Genomic DNA, 27,846 nt, shown 5'->3' with positions numbered 1-27,846 from the left:
CCCCTTAGTAATACCAGTGCAGGCAGATGAGCAATGGTATTACAAGGTAGTCGCAAATTTGAATGTGAAATCGTGTTTGCATTGCATGGAAGCATTGTGCTTGTAATTTAGCCCTCAATTGGTTACTGCTTCAAAAGATAAGAAGAGAGTGTTAATTGATCAAACTAAATATATTTGTCGTTCTTTTTTTCAGTGACAAAAGTGAGATGAAAACTAAACAGAAATCCACTGATGACAAAAATTGTTTTAATTTTCAGGACAGTAAAGTAAAAATGAAATGTAATTGGACTGGAAAGACAAAAGTTAAACAACTTTCCAATTTACTTCTATAATCATTGTTGCTAAGTTCTCTTGGTTTCCTTTGTTAAAGAGTAATCCTAGCAGAGCTCAAGAGTGTGCACGTGTCTTTAGACATCTGGCAACAGTGTCTGCAACAAAGTTTATAGCAGAGTTATATTTAGTTGTACACACTGCTGCCATAGAATGCTAAAGACGTGTATATTCCTAAACAGCCTACCTAGGTTGACTCTTCAACAAAGGATACCAAGAGAAATTTGATAATAGAAGTACATTGCAAAATTGTTTAAAATTGTATACTGTATTTAAATCATGACAGTTTAATTTTGACTTAATTAATTATTATTATATTTTTTATGGCTATAGAATGTTATGGTTTGATAGATAAAGTACAGAGATCCAATTGTAAGTAGGAAGAGGAGGGTTAGTGAGTAGGGCTAGCCTGCAATTCTTTTTTTTACTTGTTACATTTAAAAGAAAAATATATATATCATGGCCACACAACATAGTACTTGCATGGATAAGAATAATCCTGTAAACTAGATGTGAAAAACTTTGTTTTTACTTTTTAGATTGAGGACATAATTGACCCAACTGAAATAAGTGCAACGGAACAAACTCACTCAGAGGTGAGTGACTATTTTATTGAGATCATATAAATTATATTGACAAATAGATAGATAGATAGATAATAGATAGATAGAGGGATAGATAGATAGATAGATAGATAGATATAGGGAAAGATAGATATATATATAGAGGGAAATATAGATAGAGGGATAGATAGATAGATGAATAGATAGATAGATAGATAGATAGATATGTTTACATATCAAACAATGATTGTGGCTGCTAGACTAAGATATATTATGTGCATATAGTATGGTCTTCTCCAGTATTAAAATTACCTAGTGACACTAATATTTGATACAGTAGTTTCATTCTAAAAAAAAAGAAGATCCACATAGAACTTATGCATAGACTATACATGTAATTAATGATTGTTTCTCTTTCAACATTGATTTATAGTAGAATAACACTGTATTTGTAGTCTTGCTCACTAGTACACTGTGTAATTCCTTCCTGAAAATATGTACTGCAAAGTATTCTGGAATATTAAAACACTAATTTTAAGATTTACCATGTTCATGTGTCTTTCTCAATGCATAGAGACGTTAGTATGTATATATATATATATATATATATAACACTTTTCTAGGCTTGAATACTCAAAACATCAGAGGTATACGGTGACCATTAAATTATTCATACTAAACATGACACACACATATAGTTATTTGTCTTTATTACTGGCTGACCAATATGCAGTACATTATGTTGGCCTAGCAGTGCCTTAGTGCAGTACTTTATACTGGCAAAATAATGTCTTTGTGCAATTAGCTATATTGGAACTAATGTCTTTGTGTATTACGCTATGTTGGCCTAGCAATGCCTAGTAATTCCTTTTTGCAATACATCATACTGGGTTATCAATATTATTGTGCAGTGCATGTTATTTGGGCTTAGTAATGTGTTTTTGCAATATATTATACTTTCTAAACAATGCCCTTGTAAAGTAAATAATACAAACTGTGCAGTACATTAAACATTTTTATTTTAAATATTATTATTATTATTATTATATTGCCTAATCATTGTAAAGTGCATTCGATATGTGTTGTCTTTTCTTGATTATTTGTACTGGTTTTGAATTGTCCCTGTGCAGCCCAATATTTTGTCTTAAGATTGTCTTTCTGCAGTATATAGTATTGTTTTACAATTTCCTTGTGTGTGTGCTATATGTTACATTGGCTTAGCATTGTCCTTGTGCCTTTCATAATATTGACTGAAGATTGCCCTTGTTCATGGCATTATATTGGTTAAACATTGTAGTTTATGGTACATTATACTCGCATAACCAAAACTCCTTCTAATACATAATATAGATTATGGCTTTGATTACAAGAGGGGCGTAAAAATGATAGTGCTATGTTTCACTAACACAGCTAGAGAGCAAACTATAGTGTTTCTCTCTTTACTTACCATATTACAAGTGAAAAATAAAATTTTGGAGCTTGAGTAAAAGCCTAGGGTGCGCTGACTTCTGGAGGTCGGAGACTGCGACCATGATAAATCCCTCACCGCTTCTATTGAGCACTCTACAAAACTCAGGTCCTGCCTTTCACTTGAGCGCTAAGCCAAAGGCACTCTAAAAGAAGAAGAAATAGTGCTCTTCATATATCCTAAAATTATAGCTGCTCTAACATTCTCTTGGAAAACTATTTTATCATTTTATATTAATAGCGCTCTACTTGTAATCTAGGCCTATATTGGGTTAGCATTATCCTTGTGCAGTACACTATATTGGCTTAGCAATTGTCTTCTCCAAGTGATTATATATGAGATCATCGCGCCAAGCTAGATTTAAATATTGAGTTACAGATCAAAAAAAAATCCCTATGTGCTAATTCATATGTCAAACCAAAATAATTGTGAGATTCAAATGTAGGTTATTTTTAAAGTGTGATTTTTATTAAATTACCTGATCAGTAAATTGAGTAGATCATCGAAAATACACAGAATATATATATATATAAAAAAAAAACAATGTCAAACTATAATGAGACATCTAGGGCTTCCAGTATTTGAAAACCCACTTTACAATCATCCTGAACTATCTGATAACAACAAATGAAGTAGCATATATAATAGTACTTTTAAAACTGTTATATTTGCTGGGCATAAGTATTGTCTTAAAATGAGTGAGAACAGCTTTGGGATGACTTTTTTTGTGTATGCAAAAATGTCAGTTTTAACAGAATATGGCCATGCCCTCTCTCTCTCTGTCCACCTGAAGATATTTGTGCTCATGCTTTATGCACCATGGAAACTAACACCTAAACCCTGCTTCTGCCTTGCAGTCTTGTTATTGTATTTCTTTGTCGTTTTAATGCGTGTTTATTAACCACAGCATGCTTCAATGTTTAAATAGCATGTGCGTGCTGAAAGTTGCAATGTTAAAACAGAAGAAGACACATTTACGGAAAGCTCAGTGGTACGCTCTAGAAGACATATTCACGGAAAGTTCAATGGTACGGTTTAGAAGACACATTCATGGAACGCTCAGTGGTACGCTTTAGAAGACACATTTACGGAAAGTTCAGTGGTACGCTTTAGAAGACACATTCACGGAAAGCTCAGTGGTACGCTTCACTAGACACATTCACGGAAATCTCAGTGGTATTCTTTAGAAGACACATTAATGGAAAGCTCAGTGATACATTTTAGAAGACACATTAATGGAAAGCTCAGTGGTATGCTTTAGAAGACACATTAACGGAGAGCTCAGTCGTAAACTTTAGAAGAAACATTAACGGAAAGCTCAGTGGTATTCTTTTGAAGACACATCAATGGAAAGCTCAGAGGCATGCTTTAGAAGACACATTAACGGAAAGTTCAGTGGTACGCTTTAGAAGACACATTCACGGAAAGCTCAGTGGTACGCTTCAGTAGACACATTCACGGAAAGCTCAGTGGTATTCTTTAGAAGACACATTAATTGAAAGCTCAGTGGTACATTTTAGAAGACACATTAATGGAAAGCTCAGTGGTATGCTTTAGAAGACATATTAATAGAAAGCTCAGTAGTACACTTTAGAAGACACATTAATGGAGAGCTCAGTCATAAACTTTAGAAGAAACATTAACGGAAAGCTCAGTGGTATTCTTTTGAAGACACATCAATGGAAAGCTCAGAGGCATGCTTTAGAAGACACATTAACGGAAAGCTCAGTGGTATGCTTTAAAAGACACATTAATGGAAAGCTCAATGGTATTCTTTAGAAGACACATTAATGGAAAGCTCAGTGGTACACTTTAGAAGACACATTAATGGAAAGCTCAGTGGTATTCTTTAGAAGACACATTAATGGAAAGCTCAGTGGTATGCTTTAGAAGACACATTAATGGAAAGCTCAGTGGTACGCTTTAGAAGACAAATTAATGGAAAGCTCAGTAGTACACTTTAGATGACACATTAACGGAGAGCTCAGTCGTAAACTTTAGAAGAAACATTAACGGAAAGCTCAGTGGTATTCTTTTGAAGACACATCAATGGAAAGCTCAGAGGCATGCTTTAGAAGACACATTAACGGAAAGCTCAGTGGTATGCTTTAAAAGACACATTAATGGAAAGCTCAATGGTATTCTTTAGAAGACACATTAATGGAAAGCTCAGTGGTATTCTTTAGAAGACACATTAATGGAAAGCTCAGTGGTATGCTTTAGAATACACATTAATGGAAAGCTCAGTGGTACGCTTTAGAAGACAAATTAATGAAAAGCTCAGTAGTACACTTTAGAAGACACATTAACGGAGAGCTCAGTGGTAAACTTTAGAAGAAACATTAATGGAAAGCTCAGTGGTAAACTTTAGAAGAAACATTAACGGAAAGCTCAGTGGTATTCTTTTGAAGACATGTTAATGGAAAGCTCAGTGGCATGCTTTAGAAGACACATTAAGGGAAAGCTCAGTGGTAAGCTTTAGAAGATACATTACTGGAAATCTCAATGGTATTCTTTAGAAGACACATTAATGGAAAGCTCAGTGGTATGCTTTAGAAGACACATTAATGGAAAGCTCAGTGGTACGCTTTAGAAGACACATTAACAGAAAGCTCAGTTGTACTTTTTAGAAGACACATTAATGGAAAGCTCAGTAGTACACTTTAGAAGATACATTAACAGAAAGCTCAGTAATACACTTTAGAAGAAAAATTAACAGAAAGCTCAGTGGTATTCTTTAGAGAACACATTAATGGAAAGCTCAGTGGTACGCTTTAGAAGACATATTAATGGAAAGCTCAATTGTACGCTTTAGAAGACACATTAATGTAAAGCTCAGTGGCTCACTTTAGAAGACACATTAACAGAAAGCTCAGTGGTACGCTTTATAAGACACATTAACAAAAAGCTCAGTGGAACGATTTAGAAGACACATTAACGCATTAACAGAAAGCTCAATTATACTCTTTAGAAGACACATTAGTGTAAAGCTCAGTGGTACGCTTTAGAAGACACATTAACAGAAAGCTCAGTGGTAAGCTTTAGAAGACATATTAATGGAAAGCTCAGTGGTACGCTTTAGAAGACACATTAACGGAAGACTCAGTAGTACGCTTTAGAAGACACATTAATGGAAAGCTCAGTGGTACACTTTAGAAGACAGTTAGACACATTAATGGAAAGCTCAGTGGTACGCTTTAGAAGACACCTTAATGGAAAGCTCAATGGTACGCTTTAGAAGACACATTAATGGAAAGCTCAGTGGTAGGCTTTAGAAGACACATTAATGGAAAGCTCAGTGGTACAGTTTAGTAGACACATTAATGGAAAGACCAGCTGTCATGTTCTTAGGTTTATGCTTTAAAGGACACATTAATAGAATACTCAATGGTTGTTATTGGCCCTTTTAATGGGCTACCAACAATTATTTTATCTTAAAGTTTAATTAAGTTTTAAGTACTAAATTCATTCTCTCAATTTCCAGAAACCACACACTAAAGAGATGATATCCATCACTTGCTATGACCGGTCAAAGCTTGTTTTTTTCCTCTATTTTAAGGATTCTAGTTTGTTTATTCGAAGATAGGCAGTGCCAAATGTCTCTGGGTTTGTTTTTTGTGGTTTAATATACATCTTTAGAATTTGATAATATTATTTTACTTCAAACCTGCACCATGATTGAGGTGAGATAATTTGTTGTCAATAGGGAAGACAGAGAAAAAGCACAGCATTGTCACAAAATGCTTTGACATTGTACCATAGGCATTAGTCCCCAAACATTTACAGTATTATTAATCAGATGATAGCTGAAGATTCATGCAAACATGTATTTGTAGTTGAACTGTTAGTGGTGAAACATCTAAATTATATATATTTATTTACTTAACTGTTTACTAACGTAAGTTTGTAACAGATCCATATTGCATACAGCAAGGAGAACATTGTTGTTTCATATTCATTCCAATAACTATTTTCAACAATTTAACATAATTTCTTCTCTAAATTTCCTGTTGTTTTATATTTTCAACTATATCCTAAATATTAGACATGTATTTGCTGTTTGTCTAATATCCCATATGATATCATGCTGTTGTGTCTGTCCATCAATTGCTTTTTCAAGAGTATTTTGGTTATATTGGTGCCAATTATCCCCTGACAAACATAATTAGCCTTTGATCCATGGCTGATTGTAAATAATTTTAGGACTTCTAAAAGGGCCTCAGCATTTTATCACATTATGGGCCAGATTACAAGTGGAGTGCTATTGTAAGCTTTTTTTGCACGCATCAGGTTCCGCTCATGTTACAAGTTAAAAGTAAACTGTTTTCACTCGCTCTAATTCGATTCGCGTAAATAGCCAAAGTTAGAATATTGCAACGGAGCAAAAAAGGTTTTAAAAAGCCTAATGCCCTACTCGCGCGCAAACCTGATCGCATATTCTCATGTGCGCTAACCTGACATGAAAATATGAATATTTCATATTCCAATGTTCTTCACCTACAAGAATGTGTTCTATATAGTCATAAATACACATTAAATATATATATATATATATATATATATATATATATATATATATATATATATATAAAATGTTTTTTGGTTCAATATATACAGTATCTATACCTATCTATACTCGGCTCAGTGTAAATATATGGTGCAGATTAGTTAAACTAAGTCAGAGTCCCAGCTAAATTTACCGTATTTGAAAAGTTCTAACCATTCACAAAACCATATATGCCATATACTTAACATGGTCATTTTTTGTGAACATGAAGATTAAAGGATCAAGGTTGAAGAACGTTTTTTGGGTAGATGAGGAAATCAATTATTTTTTCATAATGCTGTAATGATGGAAAATGTATTGACCTACCTCACTGTTGGATTGATGGAGATCTTGAAGCATCTTAAGCTCATCTGATTGATAGAAAGTTTGGTTTGTTGTTTTGTTTTTAAGTGCAGTGGGTAGGGGTCATATGTTATATTTAAGTAGGAGGTGTTCATATATAGCTCTGGAGAAAATTAAGAGACCACTGAAAAAATATCACCTTCTCTGGTTTTACCATTTATAGTTATGTGTGTGAGTAAAATGAACATTTTTGTTTTATTCTATAAACTACTGACAACATATCTCCCAAATTTTAAATAAAAATATTGCTATTTAGAACATTTATTTGCAGAAAACATACAACTGGTGAAAATAACAAATAAAGCTGCAGTGTTTTCACACCTCAAATGCAAATGTGTGCTGGTATTACAAGTGAGGTCGCATTTGCATTGCAAAGAAGAATTGCGCTCACAAGAGCTTCCATAGGCTTGACACGGCATGAGAACTAGCGCAATGTAGGGGGTAATTCGAGCAGTAATGGGCAGCAGATTGTAAATATATATGTATAGAAGCATATACATTTACAGGAAACACACAGTTCCCATAGACTGCTATGCAGGAATAAAAAGCAGCCCTATTTTCCATTGAGTTTGTAGAATACACTTGCCCCATTTTTCTCAAAAGGGATAACTTGGTTACTCCTTCCCCAATCTTTTTTTCAGAATTAAATTATATTACTTTGAATTAAATAAAAATACCAGATTGATGTTATTTAGGCACCCTACAACATAATTGCATCCATTAATCACCCTTTAAATTGTAGCTTTCCAGCCCCAGCTGCTGCAGCCCACCGGGAAATCTCCTGGTATCCTAGTAGGCCAATCTGGCCATGCTGCTATGTAAAGGCACTTTTCAACGCCTTTTTTTTTCTGAACACCCCGCACCCGAAAACTTTAAAACCTTATAACTGATACTTTTTTAATAAAACAAAATAATATACTTTATTTTGGCGGCAATTGGGGGTTATTTTGAAAATTAACAGAGGTCTGACCTCTGTTTCATTTTTTGAGTGCTAATTGCTACCGCAAGCTCTCGGTAGATATAACCAGTCACTAGTAATGGCTGGTTATTTATCGCAAATTTGCCCAATTGCGCAAAAAATTAGTGCTCCACTTGTAACCTAGCTCTTAATGTCTGGGGCAGATGGGATGTGCAAACACGTCTAACAATCATACCGATGTATCTGATAACTACAAGTTAACTTGGATGTACAAGAAGTGGCTGATTTTAAAGGCTTCACGCACAATGCACAAAGAACAATCTATGGTACAATGGCTAAATATCTCTGAGCTTTGAATCCCTCGACAAATAAAGCACAAACAAGTCATCTCAAACATGGTGCAAGATCACTCACTCTCCAGGAAATGGAACAGAAATATATTGACGTTCTTCAAATGTATGTGCATTATGGAATTATTGTATTACTATCATGGTGGTCTTTCGGTATATGAAAGGGGCATACAAGAGAAAATTATAATTTCATGATTCAGATAGAGCATGGAAATGTAAAAAAATAAAACTTTTAAATTCACTTCTAACAACAAAATGTCTCTGTTGTCTTGGTATCCTTTTTTTGAAGAGCATTATAAGGTAGGGTGAGGGAAATTATTTTGTCTTGACATTTATAGAAGTGTTTGCAACAATGTTTTACATATAATGCTAAGGACATGTGAACACTCCAGAGCATATCTCAGTATGCTCTTCAATAAAGAATACCAAGAGATTCAAGAAAATTTGATAATAGAAATACATTGAACATTTCTTTTTAATTATGCATTCTATCTAGATCATAAAAGTTGAAATTTGACTTCCATTTCCCATTTGGCTTCCATAGCTTTTAAACACTGACATTGCACCCTGTGTTTGGAGACTCTAATCATTTAACCAATTTTCTTTGTTTAAATCACACAGGAGCAATTTGAAACCAGTTCAGATGCTCATAAGTAAGACAGGAGGGAACAACTACTCATTTATATCATCAGACTGTAAATTCTCAAAAACGTTTATGAATGTGAAGTGTTCGTATGCATTTGAGAGATGGACATAAAAGCCTTCCAACTGGACAAAGTTTAGTCAACAAGGCTCTGCTTGGTGTTAACGATCTGGCTCATATCAGTATGAGGCAGCTGCTATAGAATAGATAGGACTGCTGACCTATCCTGTTATCTGTGACTTTTCAGATATTGAAAATTGATCCTAAGAGACAAAACAGCACGCTAAGCTACTGACACTCTTCTGATGGTTACACCTTTTGTTCAGCATTGAATAAGCTCAAATGATTCTGGATGAACTTTTAATGTATAACGGAGAAAACTATTAAATTTAAAGACTCTATTTTTACCCTGTTTCCTACCTTTGTCCAGCTGCACTTAACTCTACATACTGCTCTGATCTTTGAAGTTGTACACATAAAAGTCCTGTTTTTTTCTGTACCAAAATATCTGATTTACTCACTCAACTCTTTCTTGATTAAGGATAGCCTGTTACAGACATCGTTATATAGCTGGCAGAATTCATTATTTTCTTTGGTTTGAGAAGACAGGACACATTGTATCCTGCAGAAAATGTGTGACAGATTTATTCTCATTGTCTTTCTAGAGGAATGACATCATTATTAACTTTACAGCTACCAAACTGCAACGAAGCATTCATGATGTAGAGGAGAAATTTGTACCTGGAATCCTGCAGTATGCCACTTGGATTTTTATGTTTAACCTGCATGATGTAGATCTTGTTGCTGTGTTATTTGAGGAGAAGAACTTTCTTCAATTTTTAGCTTGCTTAAAGAAAGAAGATAAAAGTATTATTATAACTTGTTGGATTCCAAGAAGTGCAGAGTACAAAGTCCTAATTCCCAATGACTTTCAGTGTGCAGAAGACATGATGTGATAGAACATTTATCATGAAGTTTGCAATGCGTTTTCACAACTCATCTCTACAACTTTAATAAGCACCTTTATTATCATATTACCTGGCAGGGCATAAACCTCAAGTTCTCTCAACCTTGTAAAAATATTAAAAACAACAAAGGAACCCTCCCTGTTCTAAGAGTCCTTTTGTCAATATACTTCAGTCCTTAGTAAATTATATTAATAAATACATTCCACATATAAATGTGCAGTCGTTTATTTAGTGACATTTATATCTACTTATATGAAGTAAAAAAAGATTTTTGGTCAGTTGGGTTGAAGGAGCATGGTGGGATGTGCATGACTTTAAAGAGATATGCTACCCATATATGCGTGAAAGTGATGTAGCATAACTGAAAATATCACATGAGCAACGCTACAGAAACACCTAAACATCCCTTCAGCTCGACAGTGCTCTGTGAGCAATTATCTGTCAGATACTCATTTTACTGTCATCTGCTTGGTTAAAAAAGCAGCCAATCAGCTTCATTAGTGCGGAGATCACACTTTGCTTTAATGTGGTCTTGTGTAATCTCACTGAAATATTGCAAATAGTTCATAGTAAACTTCCTTAAAGGGACACTGAACCAAATTTTTTTCAAACATGATTCAGATAGAGCATGAAATTTTAAGCAAATTTCTAATTTACTCCTATTATCATTTTTTTTTTTCGTTCGCTTGCTATCTTTATTTTAAAAGTAGGAATGTAAATCTTAGCAGCAAGCCCATTTTGGGTTCATCACCACGGATAGCGCTTGCTTATTTGATGCTTTCATTTACCCTCCAATAAGCAAGCATAACCCAGGTTCTCAACCAAAAATGGGCTGGCTCCTATGCATCATATTCCTGCTTTTTAAATAAATATAGAAAGAGAACAAAGAAAATTTGATAATAGGAGTAAATTAGAAAGTTGCTTAAAATTGCATGCACAACTTTCTAATTTACTCCTATTATCAAATTTGCTTTATTCTCTTGGTATCTTTATTTGAAAATGCAAGAATGTAAGTTTAGATGCCGGCACATTTTTGGTGAACAACCTGGGTTGTCCTTGCTGATTGGTGGATAAATTCATCCACCAATAAAAAAAAAGTGATGTCCAGAATCCTGAACCAAGAAAAAAGCTTAGATGCCTTCTTTTTCAAATAAAGATAGCAAGAGAATAAAAAAAAAAGATAATAGGAGTAAATTAAAAAGTTGCTTAAAATTGCTGTTCTATCTGAATCATGAAAGAAAAAAATTTGGGTTTAGTGTCCCTTTAAACTTACAGGGGTAATAAAATGGCTGTCACCCCCCCCCCCTTGCAGATCCCTGAACATGCATCCTAATTGGATGTTTAAAATCCCTTTACAGAGAGATGGGGCTACTGAGCTCAAATATATTTGTTTTTTACATGGATAAGTTCAAGTGATATTTTATAGTCAGCTTTTACAGATACCCTGCATCACTTTGAAGTGCTTAAAAATGTGGGGGTCTTTCATGATTTAGACAGAGCATGTAATTGTAAATAACTTTCTAGTTTTCTTCTATTATTCATTTTTCTTCATTCTCTTGGTATCTTTTGATGAAAAGCGGGGACATATACTTAGGAGCCTGCCCATTTCTAGAGCACTATATGGCAGCTGGTTTGCAATAATATTATCCATTTGCAAGAGCACAAGATGGCATACAGTGCTCTAGCTGCCTACCTAGGTATCTCTTTACAAAGAATATCATTGCAATAAAGCAAATTTGATAATCGAAGTACATTTTAAACTTTTTTAAAATGTTCTGTCTGAATCCCAAAAGAACATTTTTGGGTTTCGTATTCCTTTAAACATTGGACTTGAATGATTATTGGCCAGCAGGTTCTTCTCTATTATAATTGTAACTATTTGGGCTTTGCAAGAGGTTAATTTGATACATAATAATGACAGTTTCACCTAAATAATATCTCAAACAATTAACAAACTACTAACAGGGAGTGGTCTCTTACTGTATGACAGCTCTGTTTACATAGAAACAGCAAATAATATTGTTCCATTTAAGGAATTCTGTTCAGTTTCTGGAAGTCCTGGTGTTAAACCTCAGTGATCGCTAACTCAGTTTGCTCTTCTGTGGCACTTTTGTTGTAGCTAGAGCGCTGATTGGACAACAATTTAACTGACTTTGGCTGGCGTAGTGCGGAAAATTTGAATTTCATATCTAGATTAAAAAGTAAATTATTGCACATCTTCATTACAACTAATTAATTAAACTCCATCTACAATAATACTAATATTATGGATCTGATTTTAAAAAGGGCAGAGTTTACCATCACTTTAAGAGACTGTATCAATTAAATGAAATCAGTACAGCAGCTATTGATCTACTTGAATGGATATATTGTAGATGTTTAGTTGTGCCTGATGATAAAACTGATGTCATTTTATTATAGTTGTTTTAAAACACTCATCACACATACAAAATGTTACTGTGCTAAATAAGGTTAAAAAGCCCCAGAGAATCATAAGATGGAAATTCCTTTCTCATGGACCCTGTGGCGTACGCTAATTGTTAAATGTCAAAGCAATGGGGAATTCTGCACCTTGTTTGTACCAGACTTTGGTGAGTGACATATTCATTGACGTTTTACAGTATTTTGACGTTGTTCACCTTTCAAACCAAACAATAAAATGGGCTATTGCTGGTATTCTACAGCTGCTACCCATACACAGAACACAGACTAGGAGATGCTGCTATTGTATCCATTAGCAGATGGCAAATCAATTAAACCGTGTCATTTCCCGTAAACTGGATTGTTTTGATGGCATATAAAGCAATTAATTAACCTTCAAAAATGATATTTAATAAAATTTTTATTGTTACGTTAATTGATGCTGACAAACAGCAGATCATTCAATTCTCACTGAACTTGAGAAAACTCCATCCCAGCTAAACATTCTTATGTAAAATTAATTTAATAGTATTTAACATTTTAGTAGTAAAATATAAGCTTAAAGCCCTATTAAATACAGTAGATGTCCATAATCAACAAGTACATAATGAAAAGATAAAACAATAGCAATTACTCTAAATTTTAATTGAGCAGAAGATTTTTCCTGACAAATTTCAAATTTGCTTCATATTTTCTGCCCCCTGTATCATGTGACATCCATCAGCCAATAACATGTTCATATAAATATATACTGTGAACTCTTGCACATGCTCAGTAGTAGATAGTGCCTAAGAAAATGTGCATATGAAAACACAGTGCACCATTTGATAAGGACTGTACATTGGAAAGTCTCTCTTTTCTCATTCTAAATCGTGAAAGGGGAATTATGACTTTAGTGTCCCTTTAAATTCTGTTTGCACCCAAAAAAAAAAACAACAACAACAATGAACACATAAATTTACAGCAGTTGTTTCTTATGGCTGTGAAGTGGAGAAGAGACATTGCACAAAATGTCATCTACTGCAGGAGGACAATAAGTGAAATATTAGCAATAAAGGGATATGGTTTAGGCATTTATAAGCTTTAAAACAGTGTTTCCCAACTCCATTCCCCAGGACCCTAAACAGGCCAGATATTCATTATATCTTAACTAGAGCACAGGTGAAATAATCAGCTGATCAGTAACCATGGCTACTAACCTGCTCTCATCTATCAGCTGATTATGTTACCTGTGGCCTGTAAGGGTCCTGCTATAATCCCACTGCATGTGTTTAAATGAACATTATAGTGGTCTGTTATATATCCATAATATATATCAAAATATCTACATACAAAAAATAGATTAGAATTATCCCAAAATTTAATTTGTCCAGAGAAAATCTTCTTGAGAGTATTTTTATCTAATCTAGTCTGCTGCCAATAAGGAGCACGTATAAATTAACTTCCTACACTGATTACTGTACAGGATGTTGCAGGGTCTGACATTAGGAAATTAAAGAAAAATATAGGGGAAAAGTGGGTCAAATAAATCTTGAACAAAAATTGTAAAGTTGTCGTGTTTTTTGTTTTTGTTTTGGGGGTTACTATGCAATATTTTCAGGGACTTTACATTGTGATAGTGGATTTTTAATGGAACATTATTAATTTGGGGAACAGAATTGTAAAGTGGTCGTTAAAAAAACAATCAGGTAGATTGCAAGTTGTGCGTTCGTGTTTTAATGCTGATAAAATGGCCATTTCAGCGTTAAAACAGCAACGCAGCCATTACGAGTCTTGTCGGTATAGCTGTACCACTAGCCTGTAACGCAACGTCAGTCCCGCACTCAAAAACATTATGTTTTTTTATGGGACTTCCATAGCGCCAGTATTACAAGTTTTGCGGTGAGGCTAAAAAACTTGTGTTACACCCTATACCCACACGATCCGTACCGCCGTCTGAGAGCAGTAGTTATGAGTTTTACGCAAAAAAACTGTTACAAAAAAGTGGTCGTTAAAAAAACAATCAGGTAGATTGCAAGTTGTGCGTTCGTGTTTTAATGCTGATAAAATGGCCATTTCAGCGTTAAAACAGCAACGCAGCCATTACGAGTCTTGTCGGTATAGCTGTACCACTAGCCTGTAACGCAACGTCAGTCCCGCACTCAAAAACATTATGTTTTTTTATGGGACTTCCATAGCGCCAGTATTACAAGTTTTGCGGTGAGGCTAAAAAACTTGTGTTACACCCTATACCCACACGATCCGTACCGCCGTCTGAGAGCAGTAGTTATGAGTTTTACGCAAAAAAACTGTTACAAAAACTCATAACTAAAGTGTTACAAAATACACTAAACACTCATAAACTACCTATTAACCCCTCAACCGAGGCCCTCCCACATCGCAAACACTGTCTTAAAATTATTAACCCCTAATCTGCTGCTCCCAACATCGCAGCCACTAATAAAAAAAATTTACATCGTCGCCACTATACTAAAGTTATTAACCCCAATTCCCCCGCACCCCAACATCGCCCACACTATAATAAAGATATTAACCCCTATTCCGCCACTCCCTGACATTGCCGCCACTAAATAAAGTTATTAACCCCTAAACCTCTGGCCTCCCACATCACTACCACTAAATAAACCTATTAACCCCTAAACCGCCAGCCCCCTACATCGCAACAACCTAAATTAAACTATTAACCCCTGAACCTAACGGTAACTCTAACCGTAACCCTAACCTTAAACCTAACACCCCCTAAGTTTAGCATAATTAAAATAGAGCTAAATTAAAGTTACAATTATTAACTAAATAATACCTATTTTCAACTAAAAACAAGCTAATAGTTATATTGTAGCTAGCTTAGGTTTTATTTTTATTTCACAGGTAAGTTTGTATTTATTTTAACTAGGTATACTACTTAATTAATAGTTATTAACTATTTACTAACTACCTAGTTAAAATAAATACAAACTTACCTGTAAAATAAAACCTAACCTGCCTTACACTAAAACCTAACATTACAAAAATAAAAAAACACTAAAATTATAAAATATAAAAAAACCTACCATTACAAAAAATAACAAACAAAATTATCCAAAATAATAAAAATTATTCCTATTCTAATACCCTGTTTAAAAAAAAAAAACACCCCAAAATAATAAAACCTAATCTATAATAAACTACCAAGGGCCCTTAAAAGCGCCTTTTGTAGGGCATTTCCCTAAAGAAATCAGCTCTTTTCCTACAAAAGAAAAACAAACAACCCCTAACAGTATACACCCTCCACCCCCCAAACCCTTAAAAAGGGCATTCAGCTCTTTTGTTGCTCATTAAAAATAAAAAATAGCTATTCTAATTAAAAAAAAAAACACCCCAAAACGAAAAATAAATTAAACAAAATAATAAATTAATTATCCAAAATAATAACAATTATTCCTATTCTAATACCCATTTTAAAAAAAAAAACACCCCAAAATAAAAGAAATATAATCTATAATAAACTACCAACCTTTTGTAGGGCATTGCCCTAAATAAATCAGCTCTTTTTCTAAAAAAAAATACAAAGACCCACTTACATTACAAACCCCCACTCCCACAAACCCACAAAATAAAAAAACCTAATCTACCCATTGCCCTAAAAAGGGCATTTGTATGAACATTGCCCTTAAAGGGGCATTCAGCTCTTTTTCCTGTCCTTAAAAGGGCATTCAGCTCTTTTAAGAAAAAACCTGGATGAAGATGGAGCTGCCGGGATGAAGATTGTTCAAGAGGGACTTCAGCAACTGTGAGTACCTAAAGAGGGGTTAGTGTTAGATTTTTTTTAAGTTTTTTTGGGTGGTTTTTATTTTTAGATTAGGGGTTGGGCATTTCTTAAAAGAACTGAATGCCCTTTTAAGGGCAGGAAAAAGAGCTGAATGCCTTTTCAGGGCAATAGGTAGATTAGTTTTTTTAGATAGTTTTTTTATTTTGTGGGTTTGGGGGGTGGGGGTTTGTAGTGTTAGTGGGTCTTTGTATTTTTTTTTAGAAAAAGAGCTGATTTCTTTAGGGCAATGCCCTACAAAAGACCCTTTTAAGGGCTACTGGTAGTTTATTATAGATTAGGTTTAATTTATTTTGGGGTGTTTTCTTTTTAATGGGTATTAGAATAGGAATAATTGTTATTATTTTTGTTAATTTGTTATTTTGTGTAATCTTTTTTTTTCATTTTGAGGTGGATTTTTCTTTTTAGAATAGACATTTTTTATTTTTAATGGGCAGCAAAAGAGCTGAATGTCCTTTTAAGGGCAATGCCCATACAAATGTCCCTTTCAGGGCAATGGGTAGATTAGGTTTTACTTTATTATTATTTTGTGGGTTTGGGGGGTGGGGGTTTGTATACTGTTAGGGGGTGTTTGTTTTTCTTTTGTAGGAAAAGAGCTGACTTATTTAGGGCAATGCCCTACAAAAGGCACAAAAGGTCATTTTAAGGGCCCTTAGTAGTTTATTATAGATTAGGGTTTTTATTTTTAACATGGTATTAGAATAGGAATAATTTTTATTATTTTGGATAATTTTGTTTGTTATTTTTTGTAATAGTAGGTTTTTTATTCTTTGTATTTTTCTGTATTTTTTTATTTTTGTAATGTTAGGTTTTAGTGTAAGGCAGGTTAGGATTTATTTCACAGGTAAATTTTTATTTATTTTAACTAGGTAGTTAGTAAATAGTTAATAACTATTTAGTAACTACTCTACCTAGTTAAAATAAATACAAACTTACCTGTGAAATAAAAATAAAACCTAAGCTAGCTACAATATAACTATTAGTTATATTGTAGCTTGCTTAAAGGGACACTGGACCCAATTATTTTCTTTCATGATTCAGATAGAGCATGCAATTTTAAGCAACTTTCTAATTTACTCCTATTATCAACTTTTCTTTGTTCTCTTGCTATCTTTATTTGAAAATTAAGGCATCTAAGCTTTTTTTTGTGGTTCAGAACTCGGGACAGCACTTTTTTATTGGTGGATGAATTTATCCACCAATCAGCAAGAACAACCCAGGTTGTTCACCAAAAATGGGCCGGCATCTAAACTTATACATTCTTGCATTTCAAATAAAGATACCAAGAGAATGAAGAAAATTTGATAATAGGAGTAAATTAGAAAGTTTGCTCAAAATTGCATGCTCTATCTGAATCACAAAAGAAAAAAATTGGGTTCAGTGTCCCTTTAAGTTTTATTTCACAGATAAGTTTGTTTTTAGTTTTAAATAGGTATTATTTAGTTAATAATTGTAACTTTAATTTAACTCTATTTTAATTATGTTAACGTTAGGGGTGCAAGGTTTAGGGTTGGGGTTACGGTTAAGGTTAGGTTTAGGGTTAGGTTTAGGGGTTAATAGTTTAATTTCGGTTGATGCGATGTGGGGTGCTGTCGGTTTAGGGGTTAATAGGTTTATTTAGTGGCAGTGATGTGGGAGGCCAGAGGTGTAGGGGTAAATAACTTTATTTAGTGGTGGGCAATGTCGGGGAGTGGCGGAATAGGGGTTAATATCTTTATTATAATGTGGGCGATGTTGGGGTGTGGGGGAATAGGGGTTAATAACTTTAGTATAGTGGCTGCGATATCGGGAGCCGGAGATTAGGGGTTAATAGATTTATTTTGGTGGCACCGATATCGGGTGCGGCAGATTAGGGGTTATTAGATTTCTTTAAGTGGCAGCAATATCGGGAGCGGCAGATTAGGGGTTAATAACATTATGTAGGTGTCGGCAATGTCAGGGACCGCAGATTAGGGGTTAATAACATTATGTAGGTGTCGGCGATGTCAGGGGCGGCAGATTAGGGATTAATACATTTATGTAGGTGTCAGCGATGTCAGGAGCGGCAGATTAGAGGTTGATAACTTTATGTAGGTGTCGGCGATGTCGGGGGTGGCAGATTAGGGGTTAATAACATTATGTAGGTGTCGGCGATGTCGGGGGCGGCAGATTAGGGGTTAATACATTTATGTAGGTGTCGGCAATGTCAGGGGAGCAGATTAGGGGTTAATAAATTTATGTAGGTGTCGGCGATGTCGGGGCAGCAGATTAGGGGTGTTTAGACCTGGGGTTTATGTTAGGGTGTTAGGTTTAAACATAACTTTTTTTTCCCCATAGACATCAATGGGGCTGCGTTACAGAGCTTTTCATTCCGCGATCGCAGGTGTTAGGTTTTTTACTAACACTCTCTCCCCAGCAGCGCTTGTATTTTGTGCAGTATGGAGCTCACCGCAACCATATCGCACTCACAAAGCGGCTTTCTAAAACTTGTAATGGCAGCGCTATGGAGGGTGAAATAACACAACGTTTGCTGCGTTCATTAAATACCCTCTAAAGCGCAAGACTTGTAATCTAGGTATATGATATTAAAAAAGAAAAAACATTTTTTTCCTGATAGAAGAAACATTTAAAATGTACTTCTACTATTAAACTTTCTACATTCTCTGTTGAAGGAGCAGCAATGGGAGCTAGCTGAACACATTGGATGAGCCAATGACAAGAGGCATATGCATGTAGACACCAATTAGCAGCTTGCTCTCAGTAGTGCATTGCTGCTCCTGTGCCTAATTATGCATGCTTTTCAACAAAGGATACCAAAAGAACAAAGCAAATGAGAATACATGTAAATTGGATTTTTTTAAATGGCATTGCTAATTCTGAATTTTCTGCCACTGCAATTTGTTTTTTGTTCTTTTTTTTCTCTCTTCAAAATAAGTGGATTTCATATTTTGTGAACACTTAGAGGCCGAATTATCAAGCTCTGAATGGAGCTTGATGACCCTGTTTCCGCACGATCCTTCAGGCTCGCCGGTAACAGTAGTTTTGAAGCAGCGGTATCATTTCCGACCGCACTTTAGTAAATCGGTCCCATGAATTTGACTCACTTCAGTAAGCGTGGAAAGGTTTTAACACAAAGATTCTGTATTTTATGTTCTACTGAGTATATTTTCTAAAAAAAGAACAGATCTCTCTTAATCCATGGGAACAAGCCGCAAATGGAGAACAACAAATATCAATGATTGTTTGAATGCTTCCTATAAGTAGCAGGTTGAGGAAATAGTGAAATATGTTGTACCTATAAATAATATTAGCCCAGAGGCATTATGTTAATGACGGTAATGATTGCAGCAATCTTCTTGAGTTATCAAGGCTCATACTAGTTATTTTCCCATCTTTTATTTTCCATAAACTGTAAAAATCACCAGACTTCTACAACAGAAACATCTGCAAATATCCCACATGCTCATGGGACATATCTGTACACCCAAAATAGCCTAAACGGAAGCCATGCCTCTGATGTGGGTTGTAGTTTTTTTTTGTTTATAGTGGTTTACAGGGTGAAGACCAAATGCAAATGATAACCAGCTTTATGACCACACTTAAACACATTGTGGTAATAGATGCTGTATAAAGGACATCATTCTTCTGTCAATCAATCTTAATTTGTCATTTTGTGTTTCATAGTTTAGATTTCAGGTGAGAAGCTTTGAGGCTTAAAGGGCCATAATACCCAAATGTTTAAACACTTGAAAGTGATGCAGCATAGCTGTAAAAAGCTGACTAGAAAATATCTCCTGAACATCTCTATGTAAAAAAGAAAGATATTTTACCTTAAAAGTTTCTCAGTAGCCACCTCCCATTGTAAAGGATTTCTAAGCAGCATATTAGTGTGTCTGTCCTGGAACAGCTTAGGGGATGAGCATCGTGCACTCTCATATTATTTCCCTATTCAGCTTACTATGTCTATGAAATCTCATGAGAGTTAAGTCAAATCTCATGAGATCACAGTAAAAGAGTTCATGACCTCAGCACTGCTGATGCTGATTGGCTGCTGTTCATTTCTTCATTTTTTTTTTTTTTACCTGCAGCTGGGAGCAGCTGAGTATAACTTTTTACACAGAACTTACTCTGCTGAGCTGAGGAGATTGTGAGGTAAAATATCTTCCTTTTTTACATAGAGATGCTCAGGTGATATTTTCCTGTCAGCTTTTTACAGTTATACTACATCAGTTTCAAGTGATTTAGCATATGAGTATTATGTCCCTTTAATAAAAAACAGAAGTCTGTTACTGTCTGATCTGTGTAAATGTTTTGAAGGTTTTCAGTATGTTTGATCAGTGGATTTTGACACATACCATGTGAAGTCTGAGCTTGTTTAAATAGTTTAACCTGTATGTTTTTGCCACTAGCATATCTTTATAAGTTAGAGAGACATAGTTTCTAGGAAACTGCTATCAATATCTATCTATCTACAGGTATCTATCTATCCATCTATCTATCATCGATCTATCTATCTATCTATCTATCTATCTATCTATAATCTATCTATCTATCTATCTATCTATCTATCTATCATCTATCTATAATATATCTATCTATTTAAAATCACTATGGTATGGTAAAGTTTGTCAGATCATTTTGAATCAGCTCCATAGTATAACATGGGAATTGATATCTTTTATTTTTGTATTCATATAAACTGTATATTACATGTCTGTGTTCCACCAATATCATTCTGCTAATAAATCAGTTTACTAGATCAAGTCCTATATCATTCACTTGTTACTTCTAACTGTGCTGCTGAAATAAACTAATAGTTACTCTGTAATTCATACATTACCGTCTAATAATGGGATTGGTTCACTTTCAAGCAGAACATTGCTGGCACCAGTAATCCCATAGATCAACTGGATCAGTTTAGAGTCAGAAGGTCAGCGGAGGAGGAAGAGGTAAGAATTAATTGTGAAGTTGTGTTATATAATAAGATAGTGGTGGGTTTGATTGACATTATTTACGTAGAGTTTTATAACTCAGCTCAGCCCTGCGCTATATACTTATATTAATTAAACAATGTTTACTGCAATGGTTGTATAATAACGTTCCTAAAAAAAATTCTAGCCTTGATTACAAATGGAGCGCGGTTGATAAGATGAATCATGTTGTATATTGCATTTGGCTCAGCGTAATCAATAACGTTTTATTGGGTATTACAACGTGTTCATTAAAATGTTGCTTGCATTACAAGTTGTCAGATAAGTTTTGTGCTTGAGAACAAATATTTTTATTTATTTTACACTATTGAAAAGCTGGTATCAGCTTTTATTGCTTTCTATTCTGCATTCAAACACACCTTAAAATGCTATTGAAATAAATAAAAAAAACTCCATCAGCTGAACAAATAATTTGGGCTTTGCGCATTAGCGTTATCCCTCCTGAATAATTTTAAGTGAGAGACAATCTATTACCTCAGGAAGACCACACATGAGCGCATCTGATATGAGTACTGTAGCATGCACAAAACTAATGATTATGCAATAAATATTAACCATTCACTTGTAATAGCAGTACAAAATGCAAGCGCTATTGAAGCGAAATATATCGATGTTAACGCTCCCTACCGCTTGCTTCACTTGTACTATAGGCCTCTGTTTTTAAAATGAAGTGAAATATTAAAGGACCAGTCAACACAGTAGATTTGCATAATCAACAAATGCAAGATAACAAGACAATGCAATAGCATTTAGTCTGAACTTCAAATGAACAGTAGATTTGTTTTCTGATAATTTTAAAAGTTGTCTATTTCCACTCCCCCTGTTCCATGTGACAGTCATCAGCCAATCACAAATGCATACACGTACCATGTGACAGCCATCAGCCAATCACAAATGCATATACGCTTATTCTATGAATTCTTGCACATGCTCAATAGGAGCTGGTGACTCAAAAAGTTAAAATAAAAAAATACTGTGCACTTTTTTTAATGGAACTAAATTGGAAAGTTGATTAAAATGGCATGCTCTATCTGAATAATGAAAGTTTAATTTTGACTTGAGTGTCCCTTTAACAAAACATAAATGCCTATTGTAATTAACAGAGTGACGTAGATGAAGACCACAGTGAGCACCCGCAATATCCGGAGTACTCCGTGAGTATCTTTTTTTTTATTTACTTATGAATGAGAGTAATAAACAAAATAAATAAAGAAAGTCAACGTTACAGGGACATAGAAATCAGGGGTGGACTTACCTTTGGTGCAGCAGATGAAGTGGCACTAGGGCCCAAGAGCTGGGGGCCCCCATAGCGGCCAGTCTATACATAGGTGTGTGCAGAAATTGTACAATCCTATTGCAGGGGAGCCTTTTATAGTCCAACTATCTTCTTATCTATCTATGTATCTATCTGTCTGTTTTTCCATTTATCTATCAAAATCATTATACAGAGCAACATGTATATTATTACTAATGCTTACTACTGATTTACCTTTCGGGGGCCCAAATAAATGTTTTCACTGGCCCCTCTGTTGAGTAGGTCCTCTACTGGTAACAATATTAAATATATAATGATCTATGTATCAAGCTGTGCAGCTGTAGAGTCAGTGGGTTGCAGGCTCTTAGAACCTCTACTTTTTAAATATATATTTTTTTGTCCACTTTGCTCCATGAGAACCTGGCAAGTCATTTTGTACTGATATTCCTCCCTTACGATTTTCAAATCCATCTGCAGGGGGCGGCATTGCACAAGCATTTCACTAGAAACACTTGTGCAATGTTAAATGCCGACAGCGTATGCCCGCATCTTAATAAATCGGCCCTATAGGGTGGAGCAGTGTTATTGAGGGCCTTGAATGTCAAAGTCAGGATTTTGTGTTTAATTCTGGAGTCTAAAGGAAGCCAGTGAAGGGATTGGTAGAGAGGTGCAGCAGATGAAGAGAAACATGTAAGGAAGAGAAGCCTGGCAGAGGCATTCATTATGGATTGTAAAGGAGACGGCAGCTTGAGAGACCAAAGAAGATGGATTTGCAATAGTGAAGGTGGGAAAGCATAAGAGTGAGTGCATTAACAACTTCGTTGTGTCTTGTGTGAGGAAGTGGCAAATTTTAGAGCTGCTTTTAAGCTGGAAGTGGCAGGAATTGGCCAAAGACTAGATGTGAAGAGTGAAAGAAATATCTGAGTCAAGTGTGACCCCAAGATATCGGGCTTGCATAGTAGTAATGATGTTTTTATTAACAGTTATAGATATAATCAACAAATGCATGGTTAAAAGACAATGCAAAAGCACTTTGTTTGAACTTCAAATGAGTAGTAGATTTTTTTCTGACAGATTTCAAATTTATGTCTATTCCCACTGTATCATGTGACAGTCATCAGCCAATCACAAATACATATATGTATTCTGTGAATTCTTGCACATGCTCAGTAGGAGCTGGTGACTAGTGATGTCGCAAACTGAAAATTTTTCATTCGCGAACGGCGAACGCGAACGTCCGCAACTGTTCACGAACGGGCGAACCGGGCGAACCGCCATTGACTTCAATAGGCAGGCGAATTTTAAAACCCACAGGGACTCTTTCTGGCCACAATAGTGATGGAAAAGTTGTTTCAAGGGGACTAACACCTGGACTGTGGCATGCCGGAGGGGGATCCATGGCAAAACTCCCATGTAAAATTACATAGTTGATGCAGAGTCTGGTTTTAATCCATAAAGGGCATAAATCACCTAACATTCCTAAATTGTTTGGAATAACGTGCTTTAAAACATCAGGTATGATGTATCAATCAGGTAGTGTAAGGGTTACGCCCGCTTCACAGTGACAGACCAAACTCCCCGTTTAACGCACCGCAAACAACCGCAAACAGTCCATTTGCACAACCACGAGATAGATAGATTTGATAGATACATAGATACATAGATTAGATAGATAGATCAATAGATGCAATATACATTTGATAGATACAATAGATAGATAGATTTGATAGATAAATAGATAGATTTGATAGATATATAATTTCCCAGACAGAGAATTACAAGACGTGTGGCCTGGGACCCATGGTAAGGTTCCCAGAGGCAGTTGCGGCGCCAGGGGACGTGTATATGGCATGGGTTTTAGGAACTGGAAGATAGAAAAAGATGCTTGGTCGGTCCTCCTACTTCAAATTTGGGGCACTGCGCGTGCAATCTACTGTGCCACCAGATATGAGTGGTGTGTTAAGTAGTACTATTCTGATCAGTTTAATACCTGTTACGCCCCCTATCAGGGGACGTGTATATGGCATGGATTTTAGGAACCGGAAGATGGAAAAAGATGCTTGGTCGGTCCTCCTACTTCAAATTTGGGGCACTGCACGGGCAATAGTGGCCGGACTTTTAGCCGACGGACATTTGTCCGACGGACATTTGGGCGAAACACAAGTGGCTGTCACAAAACAAGTCCGGCCACGAGATAGATAGATTTGATAGATAGATAGATAGATACATAGATTAGACAGCTAGATCAATAGATGCAGTATACATTTGATGGATACAATAGATAGATAGATAGATAGATTTGATAGATAAATAGATAGATTTGATAGATAGATAATTTCCCAGACAGAGAATTACAAGACGTGCGGTCTGGGACCCATGGTAAGGTTCCCAGAGGCAGTTGCGGCGCCAGGGGACGTGTATATGGCATGGATTTTAGGAACCGGGAGATGGAAAAAGATGCTTGGTCGGTCCTCCTACTTCAAATTTGGGGCACTGCGCGTGCAATCTACTGTGCCACCAGATATGAGTGGTGTGTTAAGTAGTACTATTCTGATCAGTTTAATACCTGTTACGCCCCCTATCAGGGGACGTGTATATGGCATGGATTTTAGGAACCGGGAGATGGAAAAAGATGCTTGGGCGGTCCTCCTACTTCAAATTTGGGGCACTGCGCATGCAATCGTGGCCGGACTTTTAGCCGACGGACATTTGGCTGACGGACATTTGGCCGAAACACAAGTGGCTGTCACAAAACAGTCCGGCCACGAGATAGATAGATTTGATAGATAGATAGATACATAGATTAGATAGATAGATCAATAGATGCAATATACATTTGATAGATACGATAGATAGATCGATTAGATAGATAAATAGATAGATTTGATAGATAGATAGATAATTTCCCAGAGAGAATTACAAGATGTGGGGTCTGTGACCCATGGTAAGGTTCCCAGAGGCAGTTGCGGCGCCATGGGACGTGTATATGGCATGGATTTTAGGAACCGGGAGATGGAAAAAGATGCTTGGTCGGTCCTCCTACTTCAAATTTGGGGCACTGCGCGTGCAATCTGCTGTGTCACCATATATGAGTGGTGTGTTAAGTAGTACTATTCTGATCAGTTTAATACCTGTTAGGCCCCCTATAAGGGGACGTGTATATGGCATGGATTTTAGGAACCGGGAGATGGAAAAAGATGCTTGGTCGGTCCTCCTACTTCAAATTTGGGGCACTGCGCGTGCAATCTACTGTGCCACCAGATATGAGTGGTGTGGTTTTTGAAGCCACAGTGCAGCACCAGAGGCCAGAAAAATTTGGCATGTATTGTACACATGCCTGAAAAATTAGGAATTGTTGCAGCCGCTGCTGTAGCAGCGGCCAGAAAAATTGATGTTTGTTTCCCAGGCAGAAAGTGCCCTAAAACATTGCGGCTTGAACCCTAGTTGGTGGCGGATAAGTCATGCAAGTCATCCGGCATTCGAAGATAAAATACAGCAGCGTGTTGACCATTTTTAGCCCAAGGCAGCTCATCTCATCAGGCTTTTTTTAGTTGAATGTATCGCCCAATGTCAGTCACTTCGGGATCCATCCCTCATTCATCTTAATAAAGGTGAGGTAATCTAGACTTTTTTGACCTAGGCGACTTCTCTTCTCAGTGACAATACCTCCTGCTGCACTGAAGGTCCTTTCTGACAGGACACTTGAAGCGGGGCAGGCCAGAAGTTCTATCGCAAATTGGGATAGCTCAGGCCACAGGTCAAGCCTGCACACCCAGTAGTCAAGGGGTTCATCGCTCCTCAGAGTGTCGAGATCTGCAGTTAAGGCGAGGTAGTCGGCTACCTGTCGGTCGAGTCGTTCTCTGAGGGTGGACCCCGAAGGGCTGTGGCGATGCATAGGTCTTAAAAAGCTCTGCATGTCCTCCATCAACAACACGTCTGGAAAGCGTCCTGTCCTTGCCGGCGTGGTCGTGGGAGTCGATAGGATTACTTTCACCTTTTCCCCTGTTATATTCCCATTGTGCTGTGACATCACCCTTATACGATGTGTAAAGCATACTCTTTTATTTATTTTGGAACTGCTGCATCCTTTCCGACTTGCGGTAATTCGGTAACATTTCAGGCACTTTATGCTTATACCGGGGGTCTAGTAGCGTGGACACCCAGTACAGGTCGTTCTCCTTCAGCTTTTTTATACGAGGGTCCCTCAACAGGCACAACAGCATGAAAGACCCCATTTGCACAAGGTTGGTTGCCGTTCCTCATCCTCAGTGATCTCACTGAAGGTATCTTCTTCCCCCCAGCCACGTACAACACCACGGGTACCAGATAGGTGACAACGAGCACCCTGGGATGCCTGTTGTGGTTGGTCTTCCTCCTCCTCCTCCTCAAAGCCACATTCCTCCTCTGACTCCTCTTCCTCACAATCCTCTTCCAGCGTTGCCGCAGGTCCAGCAAGTGATGCTGATAAGGCTGTTTCTGGTGGTGATAGTGACCACAACTCTTCCTCTTCACACTCATCTACGGCCTGATCCAGCACTCTTCGCAGGGCACGCTCCAGGAAGAAAACAAATGGTATGATGTCGCTGATGGCGCCTTCGGTGCGACTGACTAGGTTTGTCACCTCCTCAAAAGGACGCATGAGCCTACAGGCATTGCGCATGAGCGCCCAGTAACGTGGCAAAAAAATTCCCAGCTCCGCAGAGGCTGTCCTAGCACCCCGGTCATACAAATACTCGTTAACAGCTTTTTCTTGTTAGAGCAGGCGGTCGAACATTAGGAGTGTTGAATTCCAACGTGTCGGGCTGTCGCAAATCAAGCGCCTCACTGGCATGTTGTTTCGCCGCTGGATATCAGAAAAGTGCGCCATGGCCGTGTAGGAACGCCGGAAATGGCCACACACCTTCCTGGACTGCTTCAGGACGTCCTGTAAGCCTGGGTACTTATGCACAAAGCGTTGTACGATCAGATTACACACATGTGCCATGCACGGCACATGTGTCAACTTGCCCAATTTCAATGCCGCCACCAAATTACTTCCATTGTCAGAAACCACTTTGACGATCTCCAGTTGGTGCGTTGTACGATCAGATTACACACATGTGCCATGCACGGCACATGTGTCAACTTGCCCAATTTCAATGCCGCCACCAAATTACTTCCGTTGTGAGAAACCACTTTGCCGATCTCCAGTTGGTGCGGAGTCAGCCACTGATCCACCTGTGCGTTCAGGGCGGACAGGAGTGCT

The 27,846-nt window shown here is 36.6% G+C and overlaps 1 protein-coding gene across 1 annotated transcript in view; it reads left to right on the top strand.

The window, feature by feature from the left end:
• LOC128664316 (collagen alpha-1(VII) chain-like) overlaps nt 1–27,846 on the top strand; it is a 913,939-nt gene that overhangs the window by 420,641 nt on the left and 465,452 nt on the right. The window contains exons 69-71 of the mRNA XM_053719156.1: nt 870–926; nt 21,227–21,304; nt 22,450–22,500. Of these exons, the coding sequence (XP_053575131.1) occupies nt 870–926; nt 21,227–21,304; nt 22,450–22,500 (186 nt within the window). The remainder of the gene's footprint in view (nt 1–869; nt 927–21,226; nt 21,305–22,449; nt 22,501–27,846) is intronic.

This window comes from Bombina bombina, chromosome 6, assembly GCF_027579735.1.
Source record: "Bombina bombina isolate aBomBom1 chromosome 6, aBomBom1.pri, whole genome shotgun sequence".
Classification (NCBI taxonomy): Eukaryota; Metazoa; Chordata; class Amphibia; order Anura; family Bombinatoridae; genus Bombina; species Bombina bombina.
Note: the sequence above shows the minus strand (reverse complement) of the source record. Positions and strands in the feature narration are given on the sequence as shown.